Source organism: Mobula birostris, chromosome 6 (genome assembly GCF_030028105.1).
Source record: "Mobula birostris isolate sMobBir1 chromosome 6, sMobBir1.hap1, whole genome shotgun sequence".
NCBI classification, from domain to species: Eukaryota; Metazoa; Chordata; class Chondrichthyes; order Myliobatiformes; family Myliobatidae; genus Mobula; species Mobula birostris.
This window is the reverse complement of record NC_092375.1, coordinates 126,299,275-126,322,527: the sequence shown is the minus strand read 5'-3', so window position 1 is coordinate 126,322,527 and position 23,253 is coordinate 126,299,275. Positions and strand designations below refer to the sequence as shown.

Sequence of the window (23,253 nt, the reverse complement as noted above, 5' to 3'; positions counted from 1 at the left end):
CTGTTACAGATGAGCTCATAGCTGAGTGTAGGGGGGTTTCATCTCTTGTGTTACTGTCTAGGCTAATTAAAATGGCTTCTTTGTAATGTTAAACGCTGAGAAAGTCCTTCCCGCTAGCGGTTTGTTTTGTATTATCTATTGATATAACGACGAATATCACCCAGGGGGTCTACATGAGTGAACTTGACAGGACAAGATGGCAGGAGGACAAGGGGTTATGTCCAGATCCTGATCTTGACATAATTCCTTGCTGCAGGGAGCATCTGAAAGGGAAAGTCGTACTGATTTATCACATTGGAGTTTAACTGGAGGGTAGTCAATGTTGTCACAAAACATTGCTACCAAGGTACTAAGCCTGCAGTAGGCAGTGTTATTGACTAGGAGTCTGTTGTTGTAAAGATGGTTGATGACTAAATATTAGCTTGGATCTCATTTGGAGCTTCCCTTTACTATCTGATATCGTTTATATCTACCTGAGAGAGCTTATTGCCCCTCAGTTTGATGGCACATTGTAAAATCTGTACCTGTGAGTGGCGGTACCATAGAAGCAGGATTTCTGTGTCCATTCCCTGCAATGGAGTTCAAAATTGTTTCCCTTCAGACCACCTATCAGAAAGCAGTGGTGGTCTCTTCACCGTCTACCAAGCTTGTTCCGGTATGTGGTGGGAGCGGGCACAGCAGTGGACTGTTCCTCCCAGCACCACAGCCAAAATGAATGGGTTCAGCTCGAGGCTGTTCTTGTGTGGGGAGGGGCTGGTCTGGCAGTGCCACTCGCCCAGCTAACAGCACAGTGACCTGTTCTAACAGCGCGCTCTTAACACGGATGTGATGGGGTTATGGCTGCTGACCAAACGCAGGGTCGAAGAGGTAGGTGTTAAGAATCAGTTTAAAGGGGAAAGGGAATGTGGAGATGTTTAGGGAGGGAATTCCCAAGCTGAGGACCATAGCAGCTACCAATGACGAAGCTTTAAATACATTTGGCTGTACAAGAGGTTAGAATTGGAGGAGCACTAAATTGGTAAATTGGTGTAGTATTGTCCCATGTACTGAGGTAGAGTGTAGGAACTTGCACACTTTTTGCACAGGTCTATTGATTACAACAGTGCATTGAGGTAGTACAGGGAGACAATAACAGAATGCAGAATAAAGTGTTACAAAGAAAGTGCAGTGGAGGCAGATCATAAGGTGCCAGGCCATGACGAGGTGAGGTTAGGTCCATCTTAATGTACTATGAGATGTTCATCAGTGGGATAGAAGATACCCTTGAGCCCTGTTGTTACAGCTTTCAGGCTTTTTGCATATTCTGCTTGGTGGGAGGGGTGAGAAGAGAGAATATGCGGGTTGGGTGGGGCCTTTGTGATTACACTGGCTGCTGTACCAAGGCAGCAGGAAGAGCAGACAGAGTCCAGAGAGGAGGTCAGCTTCCCGTGACGTGCTGAGCTGTGTCCACAACCCTCGGCAGTCTCTTGTGAGTCGCAGGCAGAATGATTGCCAAGATGTTTTCTATGGTGATCAATAAAAATTGATGCCAGTCAAGATGATATACCCAATTACTCCACAAGGTGTTGGAGACTTGAGGGGTGTTGAGGAGGCTGCAGATAGGGAAGGATAAGACTGTGCAGAGTTGAAAATATGGATGAAAATATAATGAAAGAAGGAACATTGTTCAGTTTTGAAATGCTCAAAGAGGAACACTTATTAGAAAAGCAAGACTTTTATCGGTAATTTTAGATGCAACAGTATGTTAATAGGACGGTTAAAAATGTAACCAAGGCAAGTACATGTTTGATAGAGCTACTTAGAAAAGCATATAATTCAGACAACGATAGTAAAATCATTGCAAGCGTGTATAAGGGTTTGTCAAATCTTAAAGCACGTTCAACTTCATACATTAAAACAAAATGGGAGAAGGAAGGAGGGATAATAATATCTGAGGAAGAATGGACAATAATATCAGTGGAAGTGTACCAGTTTCCAGAAATGGAGGGAGTTCGGGTGGAAAAACTTAAGATATTTTAATATACCCTCTCAGAAATCCCATTATGATAGTAACCTCCCTGTTTGCTGGAGAAATTGTGGAAATCAAAATGCAAACCATTATCATATTTTCTGGGAATGCCCCGTTATCAAAGACTATTGGAGTGGAATACACAATGCCCTACAAGACATCTTTAAATGTGAAATACCGTTAGCAAGTAAGACCATATATTTTGGGCATATACCTCAAGAATGGTTTAAAAGAGACAAATATTTAATGAATATACTGCTGATGGCTGGTAAGAAGACCCTTACCAGGAAATGGTTATCACAGGAGAGCCCAACTGTAAATGTATGATGGAAGTTACAATGGACATTTACAAAATGGAGAAGATAACCCCATCTGTTAATCATAAGTTGGAACAATTTGATTCAAACTGGGAAAAATGGTTTAACTACATAACTCCTCATAGGCCTGATTTTATTCTCGCAAGTCAATGAATATGTTGTTAAAAAAAAGATCACTCCCTACTCTGTACATAGTTTTCTTTTGATTGTTCATTCTTTCCTCTCCTTTCTGTAAGTGTATATCTCAGATAAATATTATGTGGAAATTTGTGACATATATGACTGTATGATATATATGCACAGTATCTGAAATACATCTTATGGAAATGTTTGATGATGAACTTCACTAAAAAATAAATTACAAAAAAAATTTTAAAAAAAGAAAATATGGATGAGAGTTTTACAGCGGAGCTGCTGGTCTGTAGAGATTTATGTAGGATGTTAGGAAGCCATGAGTTTTTCTTCTAACAATCTTTCCCTTTGGACTTCCAGATGTTGCAAGCACAGCCACATCTGTTACCATTCCCAATCTGCTGCCAGGGCGCAAATACATTGTGAATGTTTACGAAATTTCTGAAGATGGAGAAAAACTGATTCTAAGAAAGACGCCCACGACAGGTTGGTCACCATCTCGGGGGACAGCTCTTCTGCACAAGCAGTAATATTTCTGAATTTATTCAATAACCTTCTGCCTTTCCTCACAGCACCGGACACTCCCACTGATTACAATGTGGACAAAGTGGATGAGTCCTCCATTACTATCAGTTGGTCCAGTCCTCAAGCCCCCATCACAGGTACCTTGACCCTTGTCTGCAATATTTGAAACAACAGGATGGAGCTGTTTAGAGATAGTGGGATCTGTTCTGAGACATAAAGACAGTGGTGTAAATTACTTATTTTAAATTTTTTAAAATTCTGGGGTAATAACTGTTTCTTTACCTTTTTCTTGGTATCAAAGCTAGTGCTTATTGCCCATACCAAATGACTTTAGAACTGAGTGGCCTCCTAGGGGCATCAAAAGTCAACCACATGGAATGTGCTCTGAGTCACACATAGATCAGACCAGGTAACAATGGCCGCCTTTGTTCCCTTGAAGGATGTAAGTGAATAAGGCGGGCTAACAACTATCCGTTAGTTTTAGTAGTGATTATTATGGGTGATTAGATTTATTTTTCATTCAAGTAAAATTTCGGATTGCCGTGGTGGGATTTACTTTATTGTCGCCAAACAATTGATACTAGAGCGTACAATTATCACAGTGATATTTGATTCTGCACTTCACGCTCCCCAGAGTACAAATCTGAACTGCACAGGCTTCTGGGTTTTGAATCTCAATAATTTAACCATTACGATACCATAAGTATCAACTAAAGTTGTAATCATTTCAAAAAGAGTCCTTTTTTTTTAAGTGTAAGTTTTACAGGGGTGCATCTTAATTAGGAGGCCAGTTAAGAGCTTCAGATGACCAGTTTGCCACCAGGACTAAGTAGTGCTGATCTTGTGGGGTTCTGTTGAGTATTCTGCATGACTTCCTAGCTTCCCTTGTATCCACGGGGAGGGGGAGGTCTTTATGAGAATAACATTGTTCTAATTCCCAATAATTGAATGTTTTTGCCTGTCTATACATAACTGAGGAATACAGTGATGCCCACGGCTGTGGAACAGCCCAAAGCCCCCTGGCTCAAAAGACATTTTGAACTTATTTGCTCTTCAGACATTTTTAACTTAATGGGAGGTGAAAGGATAGAATAGGCAGGAGCAGGAGAGGGCATGGAGCCAGTTGAAGATGGTGGAAATATTCTGTTAGGCAAGCAGCATCTACGGAGAAAGAAATACATTTAATGTTTGAGGTCAGAATTGGAAAGGAGTGAAAACAAGATAGTTTTCAGCAATAGAAGGTAGCAGAAGGATCATTGGGCATTGGTGATAGTTTGGCAGAAAGAAGGAACCGTATTGCTAATGGTGTGGCTGACGTATTGCCTGGGTTTCACTCTGCAGGCTATCGGGTGGTGTACACACCATCTGTGGAAGGAGCCAGCACGGAGATCATTCTGCCCAGTACCACCACCAACCTGACCCTCACCGACCTCTCCCCCGGCGTCCTATATAACATCAGCATCTACGCTGTGGAAGAGAACCAGGAGAGCGTCCCTCTGGTCATCCAGAAGACTACACTGGGTGAACCACACCCAGGTACAATGCTAGTCCGCGTGGGCCGTGGTAGTGAAGGGGTAAACCGCTGGGTTGGTGAGCACTGACTACTTGCAGGCAGGTGTGAAGAAAGGGAAGAAGAGCTAAAGAAATGGTGGGCAGAGAAGGTCCTGCCTGCATGTATTTTAAAAGGAAATAGCAAGGCTGTGTAAGTTGGTACTGTTGCAAAGGGTGAACTTCCATTACTAAAGAAAGAAGGAATGGCAAAGGACCTTGGGTAGTGATGGCGTCCGAAGCTACACTGGAGTGAAGGAGGAGTGCCCAAGCACATATTCAGCATGAAGGGCCACCCACAACAGACTCTGTCCTCTTCATATAAGATCCACCAGTTAAGAGCTGTCAGCTGATTCTCACCTCGGAACCAAAGGTTGAAAGGAACAAAATTATTGAAAAGTCCAGTTGGCATTTTCAAATAGCCACTTAATTGAACCCCCCTTCCATCCAGTTCTACTATTTCACCAATCACATGCCAGCTTGTTCCCCTTCCCCTCCCCCACCTTATTCTGACACCTTCCCGCTTCCTTTCCAGTCCTGATGAAGGGTCTCGGCCCGAAACATTGACTGTTTATTCCCTTCCACAGAATACCTTCGTGCTGAGTTCCTCCAGTAGTTAATGTGCGTTGCTCAAAGATTTCCAGCATCTACAGAATCTCTTGTGTTTATCCATTTCTTGTAGTCATACAGCGAAGAAAGAGGCATTTAGGCCCCAAGACTGTGCCCCATCGAGTGCCGCATCTATACTAACCTGACGATCTTCAGCCCACGTTTTCAGAGTCTACCGCTCACCCACGCATGAGGGCAATTTATAGTGACTGGTCAACGTACCAAGCTTCATTTCTTCGGGTATGCGGGAGGAAACCCACACAGTCACGGGGAGAATGTGCAAACTCTACCGGGGGGGGGGGGGGTGTCAGGATTGAGCTCAGCAGAAAGAAGCTCTCTTACATGAAACGAGGGAGGGGATGTGGGTAGTGGACCAAGGGTCAGGGGTCAGTCAGCTTTAGCTTTCCTGGCAGAATACAAAGCCTTTTGTGCAACTGTTCACTTGAACAGTATTTCCAACTTGTGGTAGTAAACAGGAAAATTGTGGGATTCCACCAGCGGATGAGATGGATGCTGGGAGGAAACCCATTGACAGTTTGGACCACGCTGTCAACTCCTTCCATGAGGTGGAATTGGCCTTCAGAACACACAATGGCAACTGGGAACTGTCAAATGTCTGTTCCAAAAGAGACACTGCCAGCAAGGGCTGTTTCTTATCTCTTCTCTTCAGTTTACATGTCCTGTTGATCGCAGCCACTGCCAAGAACTGCACAATGCTGCTTTCCCAGAAAGTGGCTGGGCAGGAGGTCACTGACAGGGCACTGACCAAGAAATTGGAGAGGGTTGTTGGAGTCTGTCAGTAGTCAGAAAACAGCTGGGTCTGGAGAAATTAGAGAAGAGGTTATCTGGAGGAACCAAGGGCAGTCGGCACCACCCCAAGTACCACCGCGGCCGATTACCATGAGAGAATGCAGGTGATGTCCTGGGTAGTGTTACCGACAAGAGCCCACACTATCAGTTTATTTCATTTGAGATCAGAGAGTGTCTGGTATTCCACAGAACCAAGGGATTAATGAATGTTTGAAAGATTCCCAGCCAGGCCCTCATCAGACTTTAGAGACATTATGTCTCGCAGCTGATGAAGCCGAATGATATCTCGGTTTGTTCTCAAGCTTCCAGATGACATTGAGTTGAAAAGAAGGAGTGGGATGTCTGCACAGAAACTTTGACCCAGCGATGAGTTCTGCCTGCTTCTGAAGTCGGAGTTATGTTTTTTGTCTAAAGGCAACTGACAGATCAGCTGCGGGTACTGGTAGGAAGTTCCCTTCAGAATCCCTGGTGGAAGCGGCCTCTTTTCTTTGGGCTTTCTATGGTTATTAGTCTGGAATCTTCCACTTTGCAGACGTGCTAACAGTGCAACACACAAAATGCTGGAGGAACTCAGCAGGTCAGGCAGCATCGATAGGAATAAACAGTCAATGTTTTCAGTTGAGACCCTTCGTCAGGACTGGAAGTATGGGGATAGAAGCCAGAATAAGAGGGTGGGGGAGGGGAGCGAGTACAAGTTGGGAGGCGATAGCTGAAGCTAGGTGAGGGGGAAGGTGGGTGGGTGGGGGAGGGATCATGAAGTAAGAAGTTGGGAGGGGATGGGTGGCAGGGGTAAAGGGTTGAAGAAGGAATCTGATAGGAGAGGACAGTGGACTATGGGAGAAAGGGGAGGAGGAGAAATCAGAGGGAGTTGATGGGAAGGTGAGAAGAGAAGGGGTAAGAGGGGAGCTAGAATGGGGAATTGAAAAAGAAGGAGAAAGAGGGAGAAACTGCCAGGAATCAATGTTCATGTCATCAGGTTCGAGGCTATCAGACAGAATTTGAGGTGTGGCTCCTCCAACCAGAGAGTGGCCTCATTGTGACAGTAGAGGAGGCCATGGACTGATATGTCAGAATGGGAATGGGGAGAAGAATTGAAAAGGGTGGTCACCAGGAAATCCTGCCTGTTGTGGACAGACCAAAGATGCCCGATGAAGTGCCCCCCACCCCATCTACATTGTGACTCATTGATATGGAAGAGGCCACGTCAGGAGCACTGGATACAGTAGATGACCCTGATGACTGTGGAGCAATAAAGGTACTTTTGCCCAGGTCTCAGGAATGGGGGTTTGGTGGGGCTAGAAAGGTAATGTTGCTATGTCCATCCCGTGCTCATGTCTGGCCTTTTTCCCAGTTGTCGTCCAGCCTCCTTCAAGCCTGCAGTTCATTGACATCACCGAGACCAAGATTACCATCACGTGGACCCCGCCGATCGGCAAGATCACGGGCTACCGGGTCACGGTTCAGCCAGTTAGTGAGCAGGGCATGTCGCCCATCAGGCTGCCTATTTCCAGGAATCACTACGCTGAGCTCACCAACCTGTTCCCAGGGACTACCTACCGCTTCTATGTGTATGCAGTGGACAAGGGTATAGAGAGCACCCCACTGGTCGGGGAGCAAGCCACCAGTAAGTCTGAGAAATGTTCATGTTTATTGTCATTCAGCTGTTTGTACACATATACAGTATACAGCCAAACGAAACAACATTCCTCTGGACCAAGGTGTACAGCACCGTACATATAACTCACCTACAACACATAAAGTAATGTTACCATAAATAAACTACAATATATATTCCATAAGATTGACATTTAGCACAAAGTACATATACAATATGGTAAAAAGTAAACAGTATAACACTACCGGTGTTGGCGCGTGGACAAGTGGTTAAGGCATTGGACTAGGGATCTGAAGGTCGCGAGTTCGAGCCTCAGCTGAGGCAGCGTGTTGTGTGCTTGAGCAAGGCACTTAACCACACATTGCTCCTACACGTTTATAGCCCCCAGGCAGTGGTTGGTGCAGTACGGACAAGACAAGACATAGGGATGAGACCTGGGTGGTGGCGGGGAGTTCAGTAGTCTCACAGTCTGGGAGAAGAAGCTTTTTCCCATTCTAGTCGTCCTTGTCCTAATGCGACGGTACCTCCTGCCTGATGGTGTGGGGGGCGCCTGTTGCAGTTGGGCTTTGCTGCCAGTCGAGTTGGGGGCAGGTAAAGTTCTGAGATTCACCGTTTATGAGATTCTGGGATCTCAGAATGGGATTGGGGAGTAGAATTGAAATGGGTGGACACCAGGGAATCCTGCCTGTTGTGGTGGACAAAGTGGCCCCCAGACCAAAGATACCTGATGAAGCGCCCCACCTCCATCAAGAGCACCAGATACAGTAAATGACCCTGACCGACTGTGGAGCAGTAAAGGTATTTCTGCCTGGGTCTCAGGAATGGCGGCTGGGTGGGGGAGTATGGAGATTCATGAATGGTCATTGTTTCACCTTTCCTCCCATCCAGTTCTGAGTGTTGTCATTCTAGATTGGACTGTTGTCTTGCAGCCATGGTCACTACAGGCTCTGAGGTTACAGCCCCTGTGTTGTCCTGATAGTACGTTTTCATATGATACTAAAATAGGAGGTGTTAGAGACCGGGAGCATGATTATCAAGAAATACAAGGGGATTTTGATAGCTGGGTAAGTAGGCCAAAGAATGGCAAATGGCACTCAATCCAGATAGGTGTGAGGTGTTGCATCTTGGGAAGACAAATTAGGGTAGGACCTTCAAACTTAACCATAGTCCCTGAGGTGTGTTGTACAACAAAGGGTCCTAGGAGTACAAGTACATGGATTCCTGAAAGCACTGTCACAGCTCAGTAAAACCACCTTCAGGCACGCTGTCCTTCATATATCAGAGCATTGAGTGTTGAAGTCATTTAGTTGTGTCCCAGTTCTGCAAGATGTTGATGAGGCCACATTTGGAATATTGTGTTCAGTTTTGGTCACCCTGCTTTAGGAAAGATAAAAAGAGTGCAGAGGAGATTTGGGAGTTATAGAGAGGAGTTGAGCAGGCTTAAGCTTAATTTATTGGAGCATAGGATGAAAGGTGATTTGATAGAAGTGTATAAAATCATGAGAGCATTATAGGATGAATGCAATCTTTTTCCCAGGTTTGGGAAATCAAGTACAAGAGGGCAAAGGTTTAAGGTGAGCAGGGAGAGATTGAATCGAAATCTGAGAGGCAACGTTTCAGTCAGAGGGTGTTCTGTACGTGGACTGAGCTGCCAGAGAAAGGGACTGGCACAGCTACATGACACAGCTGGAAGGTGCATGGAATGGGAGGGTTTCGAGTGATGTGGGCCAAACCGAGACCGATGTAGATGGGAATTTTGGTCAGCATGGACTATTTGGGCCAATGGGTCTGTTTCTGTGCTGGATGATCCTGTTGATCATCACCATGTATTTCATTCACCCCCTCTCCCCTTCAGAACTTGACGCTCCAACCAACCTGGACTTCAGAAACATCACAGAAACCTCAGCGACAGTGATCTGGACCCCTCCCAGAGGCAAGATTACCAACTACATCCTGGCTTGGCACCCGACGACCACCAACCAACCCAAAACTCTGAATCTCCGGCCGAGTGCCACACGCCGACAGCTGACTAAACTGCAGCCTGGGACCGAGTACATTGTGTTTCTCACAGCAAACCAAGGCCATCTTCAGAGCGCGAGGGTTCACAAAATTCTAACGACTTGTAAGTTCTTTTTCCACCCATTGTGTCCCGTTCTCGGCGTTTCTCTCCTTCCATTCCCACACAGCCAAAACCACCATAACCAACTGTGCTGCAGAGAAGGTCCTCGTGTTCCTCCCGTAGATGATTGTGAACCTCCCGCAGCCACAGTTGCAGAGGCTTAACATACATCCAAGTGGGGTGGGGGTGAAGGGAGCTTGTAATCATCATACCGGCCGATACACCCTGGGCCTCATATCCATGCACAAATGCACAACCGTCCCAGGACAGCCACTGCAGGCCAGTCTTGCAGCAGAGCAACTCTGCAAAGCCGAAGTTAACGACGGGGCTGCACCCTCACCAATGGTACTTGGTGGCCACATGGCCCATTCCAGCCCCTTGAGTAGATGGTCAACATCTGGCAGTTGCTGCAGGCGGAGCCCCAGTTCTTGCGGTGCAGGCGGAGGGTGGTGCGGCTGCAAGTTCAGTGCAAGCCCCAGCCCCTTCAGTTCCTAGCTTTTCCCACAGCTGTGTGCCTCCTGGTAGTAGGTTCAGTAGCCTATCTACGCCAGCACCTGTAGGCTTGGAGTTGCCTCAGCAGTTTGAGAATTTAAGGAGTTTTAATGCCTAAAGTACTAGTGATATTCCTTCCTGGGCTGAGGAGAGTAAGTTGCATTGTCTGCTTCACTGTTAACACCCACTGTTCCTCCCCTTGACATTTCAGACTGGGCGATGTCACCATTTTCTTCCATTGTTGAGTCGTTTAATCTAGGGTGAGTCCTTCAAAGTGTGAGTGGTGGAGGAGGGGCTGTGCATCTCATGACCTCTCCCTTCCATCCCTTTAACCCAACTGCAAGCATAGGTCCCTTTCTGATTCCTGCTGCTCCAGACAGTTACCGAGGCAGGGGGAAAAGAACACCGACCAACCATTTAAATATCTCCCAAGTTCACACTGACCCACTGATAATGGGAGCTGAGTGAATCCCTCCTTCATCTGCCCCCCAAAAAAATCTCAGAGCAACTTGCATCAGCTGTGTGTTTAATTAGGCCATTTTGTATGTTGCAGCAGAGGCAGTGGGGCCAATACCCCGCTACACCACTGACGTGACAGACACAACGATTACAGTCCGTTGGACACCCACTCACAGCATATCGTTCAAGGTAAACAGCAGCAAAGACGTGAATTTCAGAGCGTATGTTCAGCCATGGTAGAATGGGGCTGGGTCTGTGGAAATGAGAATGTTTTCCTGTATTTGGGGGAGCAAGGGCCAAAATGGGCAGTGGGATTAGGGTACAGCGTCAGCGGCCTGTGTTCATTTCCTGCTACTGCCTATAAGCAGATTGCATGTTCTCCCAATGATTGTGTAGAACTCATTCGCATGCTTTGGTTCCCTCCCAGCTGCCGAAGATGTACAGGTTAGTAGGTTTATTGGTAACGTAAGTGTATTCGGGTGGCACACGTTTGTCGGGCTGGAAGGCTCCAGCGATAATGAACGAATAAGTAGGAGGTTTTGGAACAGTTGAATGTACGCTTATTGAATCGGGAGGATCGGCAGAGTGGTGCAGGAGGTAGTGCTGCTGCCTCTCAGTTCCAGCTCCAGCAGTCCGTATGAAGCTGGTACGTTCTCTCTCTGAGCCCATTCATTTTCTCTTGACTGCCCTGGTCTCCTGTAACATCCCGATAGATGCGCAGGTTGGTTGGGCGAATAGCCACTGTAAATTGCCCCAGTATGTGCAGGTGAGTGGTAGACTCTGGAGCAAGTTAAGGGGACTGTGTGGAGAGCGGGTTTGCTCAATGAACTGGCATAGGCCTGAGGATCTGCGGTGATCTCTGTGCCATCTGGGAAAGGGAGATGAGGTAGGTTCAAGCCTCAGTCCTGTGACTAGCACCAAGCCTGCTTGGCCATTCTTGTGCAGAACTGATGCTTTGCTCTCTGGGACATTGAGCCAAGAGCTTCAGTGCTTTAAAGCTCGGTGTAAAAGATCCCAAGGCAGTAGGGTGTTAGCACTCAAAAGTATTCCCTGTCACTTTGTTTGCAAAGATCCAGCAAAGTGTCGAGGGGCTCCATATTTTGCATTACGTTCCTGAGGGAGGGGAAGGTTTGGTGGGGGAAGATGTTGGCCATGAAGGAATTAAAATATAGAAGAAAGAAGAGTTAATCATTTGGCCAACAGGAGATTCCCCCCCCCCCCCCCCATTTTAGTATTATATAATATAAATTGGGGGAGTGGTCTGAATGAGTATTTGGTACAAAGGAAACAGAATTTATGATTTGCTTTGTGAGCCTGGGGTCAACATAGTATGACTACGTTCATATATGGTGTTAAGCCAATAAAGTGCGAGATTTGAATTAACAGAGCTGTGCAGTGAGTTGCCTAGCCTAGGTCAGTTGGCGATGTGTTAACATTACCTTAAAGAAGTGTGGGTTTCTGCAGTGCCAAGTATTCCCTGTCACCATCCTGTTGTTTGCAGATCCACCTAGGTGCAGATGGACTCCTGCATTCCAGTGCACCTCCCGAGGTCATGAGCCTTAACTGGAACTCTCTGACCTAAGTTCTGCAATGTGATACCAGGATATGTAGACCTTGAGAAAGTTGGGACAGAATGGGAGCTTTGATATAAGGTGCTTGCTGAATGGTTTGAGGGATTGGAGATATTTTATTTACAGAGCTAGGAATTATGGTCTGGAACACAGAGAGCACGAAAGGGTAATGGAAGCGGGTTTAATGATAATGTTCATAAGGGAAGTTCTTGAATAACAGAGCTTTGAGGAAGGCTAAATGGACAATCAGCATAAATACTGGGCCAAACACCCATTGTACAGTTCTTGAGGTGCACACACACACAAAGTGCTAGAGAAGCTCAGGAAGTCAGGCAGCATCTATGGAAGGGAATAAACAAGTTGAAGTTTAGGGCTGAGACGCATCATTAGGACCGTTGAAGGGTCATGAAGTCAGGCGTGTTGCTCAGGATTTCCTGCATTTGCAGAATCTCTTGTGTTATTGTATGTTTCTCACTCGTCGCCCCATTTTATTCTTAAAGGTCAAAATTTGGCCGTCCCAAGGAGGAGAATCTCCTCGTGAATTAACCACGGACTCCGGAACTATCATGTTCACCAGCTTGACCCCTGGCACAGAGTACACCATTTCCATTACAGTGCTGGTGAATGACGAGGAACAGGACACCCCCCTTGTCAAGAATGTTGTTACTGGTGAGTCTCAATGACACGATCACTCCCAGACAGTGGTAAGTAATCTGCCGAGGAACACGTAGTAGTTACAACTCGACTTACTGCTCTCTTACCCCATTCTGTCAGCAGGACCAGCCGTAATTTCCTTGTGGACCTGTACGCTTCTTTAATAGGTCTCCTACTTCCTTCACTGTATCTGATTGGAGAGATCTCCTCTCCTATGAGATTACTTCTTGCATAGTCCCTTAGCTCTTCCACCTAGCACCTCCCAGCTTCTCACCTCATCCCCCACCCACCCACCTTCCCCTCACCCAGTCTCACCTGTCACCTGACAGCTCCCTCTCCCCACCCTCTTATTCTGGCCTCTTACCCCTTCCTTCCACTCCCAATGGGGGGTCACTGCCTGAGACGTCAACTATTCATTCCTCTCCATAGGTGCTGAGATTTCCCAGCATTTTGTGTGTGTGTTGCTTTGGATTTCCAGCATCTGCCGAATGTTTAGTGTCTCTGACTTGTTATCTGTTGTGATACGACCGATGGAGCGTCTGCTTATGGTGGAGGCAAACTAAAGGACAGTACCCTAAATTCATTGGACTGAATTAGATGCACTGATCTTGCCTTCGTCATGAACTCTGCCAATAGCAGTAGTGCATCATGTAGAAAGATACTCAGCAGAGCAAGGCTATTCCATGCAGTGACCAGCTTACTCATTGTGACTTATTGCCCAGGTGTCTAGCCCCATCCACCTGACTTTCCCTCCCCATCTCCATAAGACACAGGAACAGGATTAGGCTATTTGGCCCATCAAGTCTGTTCCACCATCCCATCATGGCTGATTGATTAGCCCTCTCAACCCCATTCTCCTTCCTTCTCCCCGTAACCTCTGATGGCTTTACTAATCAGAACCTATCAACCTCCACTTTAAATTTACCCAATGACTTGGCCTCCACAGCCATTTGTGGCAATTAGTTCCACAGATTCACCACTCTCTGACTAAAGAAATCCATCCTCACCTTTGTTCTAAAGAGACATCCTTCTATTCTGAGGTTGTGCCCTCTGGTCCTAGATGTCCCCACCATTGGAAACATCCTCTCCACATCCACTCTCTCTAGGCCCTTCAATATTCAATGGGTTTCAGTGTGATCCCCAACCCCACCTTCATTTTTCTCAACTCCATCAAGTGTAAGCCCAGAGCCATCAAACACCTCATACATTCGCAAACACGAGGAAATCTGCAGATGCTGGAATTTCAAGCAACTCACATAAAAATTGCTGGTGAACGCAGCAGGCCAGGCAGCATCTCTAGGAAGAGGTACAGTCAACGTTTCGGGTAGAGACCCTTCGTCAGGACTAACTGAAAGGAGAGATAGTAAGAGATTTGAGAGGGGGAGGGGGAGATCCGAAATGATAGGAGAAGACAGGAGGGGGTGGAATGAAGCTAAGAGCTGGCGAAAAGTTGATTGGCGAAAGGAATATGAAAGGATCATGGGACAGGAGGCCTAGGGAGAAAAAAAGGGGGAGGGGAAGCCCAGAGGATGGGCAAGGACCATACATTAACCCTTTCATTCTGGGAATTATTCTCATGAACTTCGTCTGAACCCAGTCAATTTCCGTTCACCACCTCATACCAACGGCAGGCCCGGATCTTTGTGGGACATTGGGAATGCTTCCTTGTGCATATTTGAAAACAATGTCACGTGGTGGAATCAATCGTATCCCAATCGGTTTCAGGTTGGCATTGTATGAACGTTGTTTTCTTTGTGTGCTCCTGTAGAAATTGCCCCGCCCACCAATCTGCAAGTCCACTCGAATCCGGCCACCGGGCAGATGACACTGACTTGGCAAGCAGGATCGACACCAGGTAAAGGCTGACAAGGGTCTGGCTGTTTTGCTTTTGGCAGGTGCCAGCCGTGGATTAAACCTTGCAGGGGTACCCTCTGTGGTAACAGTAATGTTTTGCATCTGGGAGCCATTATCTGTACCATAGTGTGCAGCACTACAGCTAAGATGTTAGGACCATCCCAGTCTCCCTCCTTGCCGTGGTTGTGTTCTCAAATATGACCTCAATAAGAGCAGGAGAATGCCCATTTGTTTCCTTGTCAACTTTGCTGTCTGCCTCAGTACCACTTTTTAGCACAAACCTCACTTTTTTTTAGAGGCCCAACAATCCCACACTGCTCAGTGACAGCTAAGTGTCTGATGAACCTACTAAACTGTACACGTGGGAGGAAACTGGAGCATGCGGAGGAAATCTGCACGGTCATAGGGGGAATGTAGGAACTTCTTAGAGACAGTGGTGGGAGTTGAGCCGGAGTCGCTGGCACTGTATAGATTTGCGCTAACAGCTACATTACTGTGCGCGCAAAAAAAAACCTTGTCACCTTGTGACAACATTGCCATCCCCGCTGGTTCCTGTCAAGGGTACCAGCTGGTGCCCGGGCAGTAGAAACACTCTGGCACCTTTGCTTCTGTGTCCTACGGGCCGGGTTGCATTGAATAGCGTCAGTCTGTCCCCTGTCCACAGCCTTTTGATGACCATCATGCTTTGAAGCCGGTGAGGTTCGAAAGCACTTACTGCCTTGTTCTCCCCGCTCGCCCCAGTCAGTGGGTTCCTACGTCACAGGGCGGCGCAGTAGCATAGCGGTTAGTGCCAGTGACCCTGGTTCAATTCCCGCTGCTGTTGGTCGGGAGTTTGTACCTTCTCCCCGTGACTGTGTGGGTTTCTTCCAGGTGCCATGGTTTCTTCCTACAGTCCAAATACTTGTGGGTCAGTAGGGTAATTGGTCACATAGGCTCACTGGGCCTAAAGTGTTGTAACCCTGCTGTATCTCTCATTTAAAAAAAAATCACTTTCCATGCCTTCCTTTTCATCTTCCACTACCCAGTGTAAGCCTGAAGTTCTACCCAGATCCCTTCTCCCACTCCACCCACAATCGGCCACTTGGGTCTCTTGACACCTCACTCCTGGGCCTGTAGCGGCCTTGAGCAGTTTACCAACCCACGCCAAGAGAAAGCAGTATCTACTACATTTTCCTTCCTGTGCAATGTCGTGGCCACCATTGCCTTCCCTGGGCCTCTATCTTCCACAGGTTCTGAGTTCTATGGAAGTTTTAATTCTCCTTGAAGAGGGTTCTCTTATCTGTTGTAAAGCTGCAGCTCCTTCACAAGCATCCTTTAGAAAGGAAGCTTGCCTTGCTGAATCACCCAGCACCATCACATACTACACGTCACCCACTGTTACTTGTGGGAGATTGGTTGCTTGCATTAAATTGGTTGCCACGCATCTTCCTTCACAACGGTACCTTAATGAGTAGTTAACTGACTGAAATGCACGTTGGGCTACTTGAGGTTCCGTAGAAATGAGGACCTCCTTTACTTCAGCAATACCACCCTCGAACCTTGTCGTGCCCCCCCACCAGAGTTGACAGCCTGTTGGCAAGTGAGGCACTGACTCATTCCACTCTCGGACTCTAACCTCTCATCCCACAGGGCTTGCTGTTGGCCCAACAGGAAGGTCCAGGCTTTGCAGAGACCTGCCTCCCTCTCCAGTTCGTTAACAATTTGGAAGCTCACTTAGATTTGAGGCAAAAAACAGCCGGGTCACAGAGGCACATGCCTTGTTTCTGAAGCATTTCAATTATGGCAAAAAAAAAGGCTTTCCTGCACTTCTGACTGAAACGTTCCTTGTCTGTTTGTGCATGTCTGACGCAGGTATCACTGGCTATCGGGTATCCTGTACTCCAACAGAAGGTCAACATGGTAACCTGGTGGAAGAGGTCGTCGAACAGACATATTGGAACATAGACAATCTGAGTCCTGGCATCGAATACCTCATCAGTGTTTATACCCTCAAGGATGACAAGGAAAGTGTTCCGGTATCCACAGTGATAACCCAAGGTAATTCAATCAATAGTTGGGCGTAGTCTTTCATCTCAAGCCCAGGCGTGAGGACGGAGACTGATACACAAGATCCCAACCACAGAGTCCCTACCTTAGCTTCTGAACCTGCACGCTTGCTTTCTCCCAATCCCATAGCTGAAGCACTCCATTTTCATGCTTGAAGTGCAGGCACCAAAGCCACAAAATGGCTTCCATTAAGAGCTTGGGCTTTGTTTTTATTTGCTTCAGATTTTTTATTTAAAGCTCTTGTTTTCCTTGAGCTGTGCCTTTCGACTAACTTGATCATCAGTAATTGAAAGCTTTCCATTACTAGTTGTAAAGGTGATATGAGGAAGATTCTAAAATTCCTTCCATGTATCAAACACGGGATCATCCAGTGTCCCAATGCCTGGAGGCTGCTGGGAGCTCAGCTGGAAAAGGCAAGCATGTAATATTTGAGGGTGATGATGAGATGTATGAGTGAGAGCTGCTGAAATGCTGTAGTTAACATCCACAACTGAGTGGGACCACTTCTTGCTCCTCTGACTGGTCTTGAAGGGGAGAACAGGTCGGTAAGAGAATCTGCAGTTGCTGGAGATCCAGGGCAACATGCACAAAATGGTGGAGGAACTTAGCAGGTCAGATAGCATCTGTGGGGGGGCTGAGCTTCCATAGATGCTGCCTGACCTGCTGAGAGCTTCCAGCATTTTGTATGTGTTGCTCTTGGCTTGGGTGATGGCACTCAGCCATTCATGGGAAAGATGGGGCCCGTACATCTGTTAGGCAGATTTTTGCAGTGGGTGGAGCTGGTTAGGGAAGAAATCCCCATTGCTATGGAAATATCTCCTAGGACTAAGGAGATAATGGACATTGTGTCAGTAGAAAGGATGAGTTTAGGGTGGGTGTTTAATTAATTACTGGTTCAATCAGTTCAACATGACATCATGGGCCAGAGCTGTACCGTTCTACATTCGAATTAATCCCTAGCCCCTACAGTGTAAAATGATGTGTGGTTGACATTTAGTAAAACTGCAGATACTGGAATCCAAAATGCAAACAGAGGAAGATGGGAGCATTCAGTAAGTCAGGCAGCATTTGTTGGGGGGGGGGGGAGAGAGAGAGGGAGTTGGGGTTATGTGTAATGATGGCTTGTATCCCATTGGATGGCGAAGAGAAGATCCTGTTGCATATCACCTTTCGAACGCTTGCTATCTTCATCCTTTACTGCGCTGTGTGGCATTTAATCTTTTGTTTTGCACCTTTAATGCTTCCTTGTCGCCATTCAACCGACCAGAAATCCCCCAACTCACTGACCTCACCTTCGTTGACGTAAGTGACTCGACCATCGGCTTGAGGTGGACGCCACTTAACCTTTCGGCCATTACTGGCTACCGCATCACTGTCCTGGCGGCGGGGGAGTCCGTTCCCATTTTTGAAGACTTTGTGAGTGCGTCGACGGGATACTATACTGTGCAAGGCCTGGAACCTGGAATAGATTACGACATCAGTGTTATCACCCTGATAGAGGGTGGCCAGAGTATTGCAACCACTCGGAAACAGCAAACCGGTGAATTTTTCAGCTCGTTTTTCTCCCACCCCCTTGTTCTAACATCTCCCCCACCCGTCGCTGCACATGGAAATCGATGGCCAGTCTGTGTTCCCTGAGTGTGCGAGGGCCGGATGTCTTTCCCGCCACCGACCCTCCTCCCACCCATCCAGACCTTCCTCCCCCCCCCCCCCCCCACCAAGGTGTGCATGACATCAGTTTGGGCCAGGGGTGCATGCATGCAAGGGTGTAGGGGTGGGGTGGGGAGGTAATCTACAAGGGGTTGTACCCTTAACGTAGAGTGCCAACAGACGGGAAGGACCCTTTTCTTCACACAAAGGCCAGTGGAAATCTGTACCTTTGGAAACAGGGCAACTGAAGGTCCTGGCATCACGGTGGGGTGGGTTCATTAGACGGCCTAGGTGAGCCTTGACCAAATGCAACAGTAATCGAGGGCCTGGCCCTTTGGTTTTGTGGGTTTGGGTAGAAAGCTACCCATTGAGCCCCCTGAGGTGATACTACAGGCTTCATCCTGCCAACATTGTGAGTCCCAGTTCCCGAGTGAGCACAGAGGGAGCTCTCCGACGGGAGGATGAACCAACGCACCCGGAGGAGTGCAGAGTTCTCTCCTGGTGTCCTGCTTGAAATTCGTCACCCAATCACTGCTGACGGTTGGCTCGTTGCTGTGCACATTATCTTCCTATCTTGAACCCCAATGACTGTGGTCTCGGGGCAATGGCCTCGTTGAGTAAGGGGCATCTCGGACCGTGAGACGAGGCTGAAGTGGCAGACGCACTTTGGCTCCGATCTCCCCGGCTGTTTGAGACTGCTTGGGGGGGGGGGAGTAACTGTAGGATTAGGTTCTGTGAAGCACAACGGCCGAGAGTTCGAATGCAGTTTCCCGTTCCTTTCTGTGAAGATAAGGCTCCGTGGGTGGGGAGGGTTATTTGCAACATCCCTGACCCCTCCCCTGAGCTGGGCACCCAGTGCTAGTGTAACTGCTAGCGAGCGGGCCCGGTGTTGAGGCGTGCGTGCATGCAAACCTAACGGTCCCAGCCTGCGTGTGTTGGCATGTGTCCTTGCTGCCCGCTCACACCGAGAGCTGTCACTGACCAGGACGTGTCTCCCTTCCCTCCTAGCGGTACCGCCTCCCACTGACCTGCGCTTCACCCACGTGCAGGCAGACACCATGAGGATCATCTGGTCTCCACCAGACTCTGTCGACCTCAGCAACTTCATTGTGCGTTACAAGCCGTTGAGGGACCAGGACACCTTCACTAACCTCACCATCCCTCCAACTGACAGCATGGTTATCCTGACAGGTATGGGAACAGGTTGAGAGTGTGTTCAGTGCACAGTGTGTGGCCATTTGTATGACGTGTGTGTGTGTTTGTGTGTTGGTGAAGGTTTCTTTGAGTTGTGCATGCAACAATATGGTTGTACGTGCGTGACTACGGGTGCACAGTTCATGTATGGGATCACGTGCAAGTACACATGTACCTGTGTGTAGGACGTGTATGGGTAGCTACATGCATGTTTATTGCACACAGGATACTTTCAATGTTAGTCCATTTAATTCGTCAGTGGATAGAGAAAATGGTGTTTCACTAGAACGCAGACCAGTTTAGATTCTGGGTCTCACCTGGTCTTGCCTCCTTGCACCGGTTAGAAGCTCCGAGTAGCTTGTAAAAGGGGACTGTCAGGCTCTCGTCGTGACAGAGCCACAAGAGGAAAGGCTTGGCCCATTGATCTCTCTCCTCCCTTCGGCCTTGTCGCAGAACCTTCTGACCAAAGCCCTCCATCACGAGTTTCCCCAGTCACTTCGTTGGTTCTTCAGGTCTTGTCACTGAGTTGGCTCACTGATGCCCCTGTGGTGAGTGAGGTTCCTCAATTTAGTCACGTTGGCTGTGGGCTTCCTCGCACCCACCCCTCACCCCCCCCATCCACCGCCTTGTCCACCAGCTTATCTTCCTTTCTCACTACAACTGCCTGATAGAGCAGCTCGTTCAGTGGAGCACAGTGTCAGATCCTCCTGTAACCAAGGCCCCGTTCCCACCATGGTAGCAGTCCCTCATCCTTTGCGGCAGAGCTAGGTTGTAAGGATGTGGAATAGTCGACCTCGGCTTAAACCAGCCCAGGTGGTTCTTCAGTTGAAGGTGGTCTCCGCTGGGCTGCTGACTGAACTTGCATAACTCACTTAACATTTCAGACACTCCAGAGGAAGGATGTGCACTGGGGTGACGGTTGTGGTTAAGGTCCTGTATCCCAGCACAGGCAGGTGCTTCGGGAGAGGAGGAGGTAAATCTCGTGCTGTCCCCTGCAGCGATCTCCAGAGAAATGTTATTTTTGGTGATTTTGGGGGTGGCAGGTGAGGTTGGGAAGTGTCGTGGTTTCCAGTTCTTCTTCCAGGTTCCGGCATAATTAGTCTGATCTAACCTGATTGACTGTGACTGTTCCTCAGGTCTCCTGCCTGCTACTACCTACCTAGTGAAGGTCTACTCCGTGATTGACAATAGGGAGAGTGCCCCGCTGACTGAAACCCAGACAACAGGTAACCTCTGAGCGAGAACTCCGTGGATCCTGGGCGCGGCTGGGGGCGGAGGGGGCCACCTTAGACTCAGCTTGCCAGAAGTTGGGGTTTCCGCCATGCTTCCCATCTACATTGCCGGGTCATTCCGTGCATCCAGGCACTGTGAGGTTAACTCTTCCCACTTGGAGTTTCCAACTCCCCCCACTTTGGCTGGGTCCCTTTAAGGGAAGAGAGTGAGGTGAGCCCCCAAAATCAGATGGTAAGTGCCAGTGTGAATGGTGGGCTCCTCACACAGAGTTGTCGCTAGGATTAAATCTGTCCCGCTGTGAGGCCTGGTTTCACTTGCATCTTCCACCAAACGCACACAGCATGGTGGCGTTTGTCTGGCAGCTTAAATTCTTGCCCGGAAGCTGAGCATCCACTGAAAGAAATGATTTTGGCATTGGCAGTCTCAGTTAGGCCAAGTGTACAGCCTCCCATCTGGTAACACAAGTTCCACACCTTGGGGCTGGAATACAGGCCTAGACATTTACCGGAGTGGAGATTGACAATTCAGAATCAGAATCAGCTTTACTATTGCTGACATAGGTCATGAAATTTGTTGTTTACTGGCAGCGGTGCAGTGCCATGCATAAAGTACTTCTTATTAATATACAGCAGTGTTCATGGGTTCATTCTCTCCCCCCCCCCACTCTCCCCCTTGTGAGATGGGAGATGGTACTGGATAAAACATTCTGTGTTTTCTAGCTTGCATTAACACCCGTCTTTTATCTCTGTGCCACAGGTATCGACTCTCCAACTGGCATTGACTTCTCTGACATTGCCACCAACTACTTCACCGTGCACTGGATGCCACCCGTGGCCCCCGTCACTGGCTTCCGGGTGCACGTCCAGCCTGAGAAGGGGGGCAGGCCCAGGATTGACAGGTTGCCGTCTTCCTACACCTCCCATGTGCTGACCAACCTAATCCCTGGCACTGAATACATCATCAGCATCTATGCCATGAGCGGCCAGAAGGAGAGCTTGCCTTTGGTTGGGCATCAGTCCACCAGTAAGTGTAGCAGGTTGTGCGGGTCTTCGGTTCAGGCAGGGTACTTGGACTCGAGGTTGTCTGCAGCCTTGGTTGCTGTTGGTGATGGGTCTCCAAATCTGAAGGTGGGCCCTCATTGTGGGGGGTAGGTTAGGGGGTCTGGAGTGGGGCAGAGGTTTCAGTATACTTCTGGGGGTGATAGAGAGGTGAGGGAGTTGGGAATTTGTGCTGGAACTGGATGCTCTTTGGGCTGATACTAGGAGAAAGCAAACCAAGTCCTACCATTTGTGCAGGATTCTTGGACCCCTGGTCTGATGCCTCTCCGGAGCAATTAGTTTGCTAGCACCTGGCTGGAAAATGAGGTGGAAGTGAGGTGTTTAAGGTGGTTATCTAAATGTTACATGTGGTCAATATAGCTTTTCCCCTCTTGACCACTGGCCACTAGGAGGGGCAATTGGTGAAGGCAGGGGATGTGACTGCATGTCAGCTATCTACTGATAAGCAATTGTGTCAATGTGCGTCAGTCCAAGCAGTTGCCCTCTTTATTGACGTTGAGTCGATGAGGAGCATGGCAGTGAAGTGAATGAAAATGAGACCAGGTTGGTGCTGAAGTAATACAGTACTTTTGGAGTGCACCATTCGAAAGGAAAGTTAAGTAACTCGCATACGGTCTCCTGTTTGGGTAAGTGAGACCTTGCTGTGCTCTGATTCTGTCCTTGCAGCAAGAGCTGCTTTTCATTGAACCTGGGTTTCCTGGCAGTGTCCTGAGCTGGTGCAGTGACAATGCAAAGCTTCCTCCTTGTGCACGAGCTGCTGTGGCCTTGTTTATAACTCATTTTTTGTCACTCTTTCTCCAGTCACTTGAGAGGGAGAGGTGGGCAGATTATGTATTGGAAAGTTTCACTACACCCATGCTCAGTATTGTGAGTGCAAAGCCCCAGGCTACTTTCACCTCCAAGAATTCGCCTGAACAGTCAGGTTAAGGGTGGAACATTCCTGTACTGATTAACTCCACTGAATTGTTCCCTTTCTGCCCTCCCAAATCAACTCCTGCCGCTGTAGTCTCCGATGCGCCAACCAACTTGGAATTCTCCCGGGCCACGCCTAAAAGCCTGACCATCAGCTGGACCCCACCGCCTGTGACCGTCAAATTCTACCGGATTACCTTCAAAGAGACTGGTAGGTCCTGGCTTCATCCTTCACCTAGCTGGGGGCTAAACTTTATTTCAGCTTGCTGTCATTGAAGACTTAGTACTGTCATTGCTGCCAGTCTCGAACTGGAGGCACGTTCTCACCTCGGCCCTGCACCCGGACAGGTCCCTCAGCAAAGCCCCTGCACCCTGACTACCTCCCCTCCGATAGGGAGCAAGAAATGACAGCTGACAGAAATGTATGTAGGGGATCACTTTGGATCA

The 23,253-nt window shown here is 48.1% G+C and overlaps 1 protein-coding gene across 2 annotated transcripts in view; it reads left to right on the top strand.

The window, feature by feature from the left end:
- Positions 1-23,253, top strand: part of LOC140199346 (fibronectin-like) — a 96,755-nt gene that overhangs the window by 42,482 nt on the left and 31,020 nt on the right. The window contains exons 16-29 of one of the 2 annotated variants that reach the window (XM_072261242.1): positions 2,818-2,943; positions 3,030-3,119; positions 4,324-4,518; positions 7,301-7,573; positions 9,420-9,686; positions 10,729-10,823; positions 12,706-12,874; positions 14,628-14,714; positions 16,565-16,750; positions 18,027-18,299; positions 19,418-19,600; positions 20,740-20,829; positions 21,593-21,859; positions 22,901-23,017. In XM_072261242.1, the coding sequence (XP_072117343.1) occupies positions 2,818-2,943; positions 3,030-3,119; positions 4,324-4,518; positions 7,301-7,573; positions 9,420-9,686; positions 10,729-10,823; positions 12,706-12,874; positions 14,628-14,714; positions 16,565-16,750; positions 18,027-18,299; positions 19,418-19,600; positions 20,740-20,829; positions 21,593-21,859; positions 22,901-23,017 (2,418 nt within the window). The remainder of the gene's footprint in view (positions 1-2,817; positions 2,944-3,029; positions 3,120-4,323; positions 4,519-7,300; positions 7,574-9,419; positions 9,687-10,728; positions 10,824-12,705; positions 12,875-14,627; positions 14,715-16,564; positions 16,751-18,026; positions 18,300-19,417; positions 19,601-20,739; positions 20,830-21,592; positions 21,860-22,900; positions 23,018-23,253) is intronic. The other variant, XM_072261243.1, reaches the window with a different exon arrangement.